We start from the raw sequence: 7,857 nt of genomic DNA, 5'->3' as shown, positions 1-7,857 counted from the left end.
TCCCACCCTTTGCTGCTCTCCCCCTCTCCCCGTCCCCCTCTGAACTCAGCAGTCCTGCTTCGGTCTTCCAAGTGCTGGGGTTAATAGTTGTGTCCCACTACCCTTGACATTAAAGATGCATCTTGAGCAGCCTAGTGCACAGGGAGAAACAGCTCTCGTCTCAGTGGTGGTCACGGTTTCTAGCTCCAGACCTTACTGGGATCCCTGCCTTGGTAATGGGTGCAAGAGCAGCCCATCCTTCCTATTCCCTGGCCTCTTCTAAGGATGAGGCCTGGCTCAGAAACTTGAGTTGGTGCTCACTGCAATCAGAACCTCATCTGTTTTAGTTCTAGGCGGACAACATGGGCTGAAGAGAGGAAGCTGAATACGGAGACTTTTGGGGTATCAGGGAGGTTCCTTCGCGGCCGCACTTCCCGCGGTGGATTCCGAGGAGGCAGGGGCAATGGGACCACTCGGCGCAATCCAACTTCCCACAGAGCCGGGACTGGCAGGGTGTAAAGATGCAGCCTCCTGAGTGAGTGCGGACCCTTCTGGGTCCTTGGTGGGAGGCACAGGGACAGGGAAACCCAGCTAGAGCTAGGACTTGGGAGCAGGCTGCTTCCAGTCACCCCCAGGAAGAGAATCCTTGACCCTCAGAATCTACCTGCAGTGTTCTCTGGAGTGGTGAGAGCCAGGCCAGTTATACCCAGGCCTCACCGGTGGGACCCCAGCCCTGCCTCCTCTGTGTGAGGTTCTGGGTGTGGGAGGATGCGGGCCGTGGCTTTCTCCTGTGAACTGCCTGCTGCAGAGCAGCTGGTGAGTGAGATTGCTGTACACTCATTTGTCACAGCCCAGCCTGGCGCACTGTCAGAGGCTGTGTGATCAAGGGCAGAACCACTCTTTGCAGACCCAAGCGCAGACCCAGTCCCCAGCACAGATCTGGACAGGAAAGTGGGCAGCCTGGCCTAATTTGGCGGGGGCACTTGAGGGGGTCTCTGGTCCTGGGCAGACAAAAGCATCCGGTGATATTAGGTGGCTGATTACCAAGCGAGTATGGACTGCTCACTTCCTTCTCTTGCAGGCTCGTTTAGAGGTGCAGGTGGTGCTGCATATATCAGGACACAGGAAACGCCGCACATGTGGGAAGCGGGTCCCGTTGAGTTCGGCAAATTCCCACACTGCTACTTATGTTTGTACTCAATTGAACTTGGACATGGTCTGAGTTAGAACTTGTTTTGGGGAAAGTATTCATGGGTAACCTCTTTGAGGTATCATGACCTACGTTCCTTTTCAGTCATGCATAGCCTAATTGTAAGGTTTGGTATTTTGCAAAAATGTTTCTATAGCAAAGGCTTGATCCTCACTTCGTGACTGTTTCTTTTTTATGACAGCTTTGACTTTTAAAGTGGAACCAAATCTCATTTGGCACACATGGCAGCCAAGTGCTTCTCTAACCCATCTGGTCCCTGGTGCTGCTGGCCTGGCACCCTTATAGCCAGGGGGATCTCAGGAGCCAGGCAAGGCCAGCATAGGGTGGGCTGGGGGTGTGGGGTGGGTGGGCTGAGGGCAGGGAAAGGGGGTGTCCCCGTGGATCATGTTGTGTGACAGTGATGGCAGGTTGAGGGCTGACAGGGTGGGTGGAGCAAGCTAAGGTGTTCCATGGGGCCTGGCCCTGTAGCTACTGGAGCTGTGGGTTGGAAGCCAGGATGAGCCCATGCTGGTCCTCCTGTCCCTCCCTGCCAATTGCGGACTCTGCCACACTTCAGCATTCTCAGCCACCTGGAAATCTGGAAATGAGCCAGGTTTCAGGGGTGGGGTGGTGGGTGGGGCAAGGTCACTTGACCTTATTCTTGATTGTAAATAGTTCTTGTGTTTTTTGTTTTAGAGTGGAGGGAGGGTGGGGAATATAAATTTGTTGCATGAGTAAATGGGTCAGACCTCCAAGTATAAGCATGCATCCTCTGACGGCATTTTGTTTAAAATAAGCACCTTGGTAACTAAATTTCCTTTAATAGCTAAAATGGCTATAGTTCTGTACTGACTAAGTTACTGTAAAGGCTTGGGTTTATTTTTGTAGGCCTTTTTGGCTGAAAACTAGAACATTAGCATTGGGGTTGCTCTGTTGGAGAAATGTAAATTGTAACTATAAATAAACATGCAAACCTTTCAACTTTGGTCTGCTGCCTAAATCACCTGTCATGTTCAGGGACCAGCCAGAAGCAGGTGCTGTTGGGACCTGGAACACACTTGGACTGGCAGGGCATGGGCTTCCGTGGGTGTCCAAGGAAAGAGGGACTTAGCCGTCGTGTTGAAATACAGTGACACGGCTCTGGGCTCTCACTGTGGGCAATCTTCAGGCATGAGTGGCTCTCCTGCCAGCAGCCTACTTCATCGTAAGTGTCCAGGTTACTTCAAAAGCAGACCTCAGCCCCAGAAGGCACATGGTCAGCTGAATAGGTGGTTTCCCTTTAGTACCTTCCTGAGGCTCAGCAGGCTCCACGGCAGGGACTGTTGACAGGCAGCCTTCCATTGGGAGTGGGGTTGGGGTGCAAATAAATGATACATGCCATATGCAAGCAGCCTCAGCACTTAATTCTAAACTAAGGGACTCCATGGTCAATGTTTATTTCTTCGCTACAGAGACCAAATATAGTTTAGCCATAGTTTACTACCTGCGAAAAGCCTTGGTGTTAAAATCTCAAGCTGACAGTCATTCTGACAATTAGCCAGTTTATACTGAGCTCAAACCATGTGGGTCCCTACTTGGTAAAGCATTTGTTTACAGTAAAGCAAGAACTAGGCATAGGGATCTGCAGATGGAGGCAATAAGCAGTGTAGGTGTAAGGCCTAAGGACCCAAAGGCTAAGACTGGACAATATAATTGCTTTGGACTGGAAGCCAGGAGGCACCCATTTTGGCCAAAAAGTAATTGGGAAAAGGGAAGACTCGGACCCACAGGCCCTAAAGTAGAAAACGTGAAACCTCTCAAAACATGATTAAAACCAAATATACAAAACTAAACAGAGCCACTGTTCTGCAGAATTTGGAGGCTGTTTTGTGCTGTTTTGTGTTTCTGTCCTCACCCTTCTATGTCACAGTGTTGAGAAGTCTTTCAGTAGAACCTTGTGTCTGCTGGGTGCCAGGTGCTCTGCGGAGACCTCAACTCTAATAAGTGGTTTATCTAACAGCCTGGTAACAAGGAACATGTTACAGCAAACAGTCATGTTAAAAAAAAAAAACAAAAAAAAAACGGGGGAGAGACTCCCATCTCTACTATAGTGAGACCCAAAAGATAACACAAGGAAAGGTTAAAAAATATGAAGTTTACTGGGCTCTCAGCGTGACAGATGGAGAAGCCCACACGTCTCTGAGACTTATCCATGATTGAGTTTAAAAGCTGCTCCAAGTTTTCTTCATGATGCTTTCTTTTGTTTCTTTTTTTCATTTTCTTCTTTTTCTTTTTCAATTTCAGCAACATATTTCTCAATTTCTTCAGGATTTAGAATCTACAAATAAAAAAACACTTAGGGCCAGGGATTTAGCTCAGTGGTGCAGGCACTTGCCTGGCAAGTACAAGGTTCTGAGTTTGACCCCTGATACCAGGAGGAAAAAAACCTAAAACTCTGCTATAGGGCCTTAAACTCATGGGAATCTTCCTGCCTCAGCTTCATTTATAGTTAACCCCCATGCTATGCGACATGCAAAGCAGTAGCATCCTTTGTAGGGACCTGGAGCCCCCTTGGGAAAAGACTAGAAAACAAGGCAGCATTTGCCTGATCCAGTTAACAGCTGGTACTGCAGCAAAGCTGCAGTGACAGCCTCAGTGGGCCAAGAGGCACCCAAGCAACATCTGGAACCACAGGAAGGAAAGTGGAAATGTTTACAGACATCTGCGAGGGGCCCTGGACATGCACAGAGGTAGGGCCACAGTGGATGGTCACTACAAGGATGATACTTTTCAGAAAGAAGCGGGGGCTGGAGATTTTTCTGGCTCAGTGGTTCTGCCTGCCTTGCAAGCGCAAGGACTGGAATTCAATCCCGGGTACCAAAAACGAAACAGGGCTTTGCCACTGTGCTTTAGCACTAGGGAGGGTCTTTTCCAAGGCTCCCTACAGAGGTGAAAAGAACACAAATATAAATGTAGTAGTTACCTTGAGAGGCTGATCTCTCCTCATGACAGCAAGTTCAATGTTTTTGCCACCTGACTGGACAACCTTGAAGGGGAAGAAAATGAGCCTATAGTGCTGCCAAAGAGGCCCAGCCCCAAGGTTTTTGGCCCAAACACACCAAACGAATTTGGTATATGGAGGGTCTGTTCAGGATTCGAGCACCTGCTCCTGGTTGACACAAGGTGCTGCTGTTGCTGGCGTCCCCTTGAACAGGCACCAGTGGCCACTAGAAAGCCCAGCCCCACTCCTGCCCTTGGAGCTATCCCCGTCTGGTTTCACCCACTAGCATCTTCAAGGTGCTAATAAAGGAGTCTGTGGCCTCACTGTGGCTAGCCCCAGCCCGGGGTTTCCACTCTGTTCCCTGAAGCGGCATACGCTGGAAGGCAGAGTGACCATACTCCACAGCCTGATGGCCGCGTTATTATCGGACCTTTTTCTCATGCTGTATGCCCCTGGCTATCCAAAGGAGCAAGTGAGTACACTTCCTTCCAGGGCTCTTTAAGCACAGCAGACATGACAGAGCAGGCAGTGCATCTCTGCCACCTTGCCCAGATTCTCACACACTTACTTCCAGGAGTGCCTTGATCACGAGCTTGATGGTCAGATCGTCTGTCTCAATGGCTTCATCGGTATAGTTCTTCTCCAGGAATTCACGCACTGACTTGGCACCCCTGCCTATGGCATTGGCCTGAAAATGACAAGCATGTCATGAAGCAAGAGGTTCAGTCCTTCCCCATGGTCTGTCCCTAATGCCCCCTTTGTTCTGTCATGGACTCACCTTCCAGGCATGGTATGTGCCAGAGGGGTCAGTCTGATAGAGTCGAGGGGTGCCGTCGAAGTCGAAACCCACAATGAGGGCAGAGATGCCAAAAGGCCTGCGCCCATTGCTCTGTGTATAACGCTGGTAGGAAAAGAAGTCAAAGACATCAGTCCTAAAAGAACTCCTGTGGCATCCAAAACAACTGTGCTTAGTAAAGAATAAAAGTACCCAATGTAAGACCCTCCTAGGTTACCTGCAACTCAAACAATAAACTAGCTAATAGATTTCAATCTCCCTCCTTTCTTCTCTGCACTTTAATTCTTACAGACCAGCTAGGACTAGAATCGCAGCACACAGAAACTGAGGCTATTAGAAATTACTCTGATAGGCATACTTTCTGGCTCCACGAGTGCAGCTGCTTTTCAGCCCACTCCATGCTGACTGGCAACTTAGTCATTTAGAATGGCAAGATGGAACATTCCCCTCACGGCAGAAACATGATGAGTGTTTGGACTGCTCCACGCCAGGAAATGACAACACAACAGTGTCACTCAACTGGAGAAGCTAGACAAGACCAAGATACACACTCTAAAGACCCGGACAAGGCGCACACAAGCTGTGCAAAGTACTAAGGCAGGCTGTAACCACCCGACCCATCAGCACTGGATGCCCACCTGCTTCAGGCTGGCAATGTAGCGGGTGATGTACTCCACTGTGACTGGGTCCTCCACAGTCAGGCGGTGGCTCTGGCACTCCACCCGGGCCCTGTTGATGACGATCCTTGCGTCAGCAGTGAGGCCTGCAAACAGAGCAGAGGCATCTGCCTGAGGAGCCACTCCTCAGAGCTCCACTAAGAACAAGAATTATACACATGGGACAGCACTGAACTCCCCCAGATTCCCATACCAGCACGAGGTGGTTATGAGTGACAGACAGTGACCTCCAGAAACTGTGAGAAAACGGACATACAAAATACCTATCATACCCCATTCAAACATGCTAGCTGCCTCCTGGGAACCCTTTTTTGTGGTACTGGATCTAAGTCAGGGCCATGAATCTCAGACAAATACTCTACCACTGAGCTACTTCTCCAGCCCAGCCTTGAACTTGTGGTCCTCCTGCCTCAGCCTCCCAAGTAGCTGGGATTACAGGTGTGTGCCCAGCTTCCCTGGGGGCTCCTAGGAGTTCAGTCATCCCTGATTTCTTTTACCTGACTTGAGATGCTCTTAGGTTGGATCTGCTGTAGGAAGCAATGGGTGAGGCTGGGGGATATGAAGGCTAGTTTCACACATGCGGCCCTTGCAGCTGCTGTGTAAGGTAAAGGCACTGTCTGGCTCTCCGTACCACAGCTGCAGACCTGGCTCGAAGGGAGCAATCACCAACACAAGCATAACAGTAGATGTGAAGGGTCACGGCGGCCCCAACTGTACGTGTTTGCATTCATTTAGCCAGTTGTGTTTTGCCCACACTGGCAAAGAGCCAAAAAGCATCTCTGCCTACCCTTTACTTAAAGTCCAAATCCACTTCTTTTAAATCATTTTTCATTCATTTTTTATTACTAGTTTATGTGTCTCACAATCACCTTTGCACCCAAGTGGTCTGCAAAACTCTATTCCTCACCAAGACTGAGGTGAAAGCCCCGACCACAGACTTGTACCTGCAAAGGCCATGCAGACGTTGTCATCCAAAGCACAGATCTTTCGCACTGTTCTTTCATCTTGTAGTTTAGCCACTGATTTCTTTTCCACACCAAGAACAACAATGTCCCTTCCTCGAACACCAACCTTCAATACAAATCCACAAGCCACGTGAAAATGACAACCCAGTACCCAGGGCACAAGAACAGATGTTACTGTGAATCCTGGCAAGACTGAGGGCAGCAGCCCACTGGAAGGGGTGTTCCCCCATACTCTTCCTTCCGCGTGTCTGTCACTAGTCGCTCCACACCACGCCCTGCACACCAGAGTATAAATCCATCCTTCGTGGAGCCAGTTCAGGTATTGTGACCCAGGTGCCCAATCTCATGCCTTTAAGATACTGACAAGTAGTTGTACTGTAGCTAGCTCGTAGGTAAGCACAAGGAAATAAATGTATTTCATTTCAGCCCAAATAATCCCTTGAAATACTCTGCAGTCTGAGATGAACCTTTACATCACATGTCCCGAAACCAGTGTTTCTGGGGTTGTGACGTCTTACTAAAGACAGCTTCACCACCCCTGTACTGTCATTCATCAGTACGCATAGCAGTGAACAACTACTCCCTGGTTATGGCTGGCATTTTAGAGGGAATGATGTGGCCGCTATTTAAACATGAAACACCACTGACCATCCTTTAAGTCAGGACAGGTGCGGAAACAGATGGAACAACCGTTCAGACAAACCAGCGACCTGGTATAGAAGGAGCAGGTGGCTGGCTGCACCTCAATTCTCCAGGCGCCGGGAACACCTCTCAAGGTCCGGGACAAAGCTCTGCACAGGTTTCAGTTCCCAGGAGCTTGCTCCCCTGCTGACTCATGGTGACCCTCGGCCCTGAGACCGAGCTGGAGGCAGCAAGTGGCTGGCCTCTAGGAAGTTCGGGATGATGGGGGGGGGGTGATAAGGAGACTCCTCTTCCAGAGCTCTTCGGGCTGACTTAAGAGCATCAGACAGAGCTGGAGCATTCATTAATTTCAAAATGGTTAATGCTTCAAATTTCAGAACCCCGTGTGCTGGCTTTTTCTGCACAAAACTTTGAAAGACGAGGTGTTAAGAGAACGACTGTCCTACGGTTTGACAAGGCTGGCAGAAGTCCTAAAGACGTCATGGCTTTATACTTCGAGCAGCTTCCGCTACGGTCCCGGCAGGCAAGAGGCTCGCCCAGACCAGAACCCGGCATCGGCGGGCGCTGGGCGGAGCAGCCGGCCCGGAAGCGGCTCGTCACCAGCGCAGGCCAGCTAGCCGCCCTTCGTT

The 7,857-nt window shown here is 49.9% G+C and overlaps 2 protein-coding genes across 5 annotated transcripts in view; one reads left to right on the top strand and one right to left on the bottom strand.

The window, feature by feature from the left end:
• Positions 1-1,421, top strand: part of Lsm14b (LSM family member 14B) — a 10,006-nt gene extending 8,585 nt beyond the window's left edge. For all 4 annotated transcript variants that reach the window (XM_010637637.2, XM_010637629.3, XM_010637621.3 and 1 more), the window contains 2 exons: positions 327-514; positions 1,061-1,421. In XM_010637637.2, coding sequence (XP_010635939.1) covers positions 327-498 — 172 coding nt within the window. In that variant the 3' untranslated portion in view covers positions 499-514; positions 1,061-1,421. The remainder of the gene's footprint in view (positions 1-326; positions 515-1,060) is intronic.
• Positions 1,422-3,309: 1,888 nt separating this feature from the next.
• Psma7 (proteasome 20S subunit alpha 7) lies at positions 3,310-6,929 on the bottom strand (the record flags this gene model as incomplete). Its single annotated transcript, XM_010637657.3, has 6 exons — positions 3,310-3,485; positions 4,131-4,193; positions 4,717-4,836; positions 4,927-5,049; positions 5,583-5,707; positions 6,566-6,929. Coding segments are annotated over 6 exons (888 nt in total), but the record flags the coding sequence as incomplete, so codon positions are not given.
• Positions 6,930-7,857: the final 928 nt, after the last annotated feature.

Source organism: Fukomys damarensis, unplaced genomic scaffold, assembly GCF_012274545.1.
Source record: "Fukomys damarensis isolate Sample0158 unplaced genomic scaffold, DMR_v1.0_HiC HiC_scaffold_22, whole genome shotgun sequence".
Lineage (NCBI taxonomy): Eukaryota > Metazoa > Chordata > Mammalia > Rodentia > Bathyergidae > Fukomys > Fukomys damarensis.
Note: the sequence above shows the minus strand (reverse complement) of the source record. Positions and strands in the feature narration are given on the sequence as shown.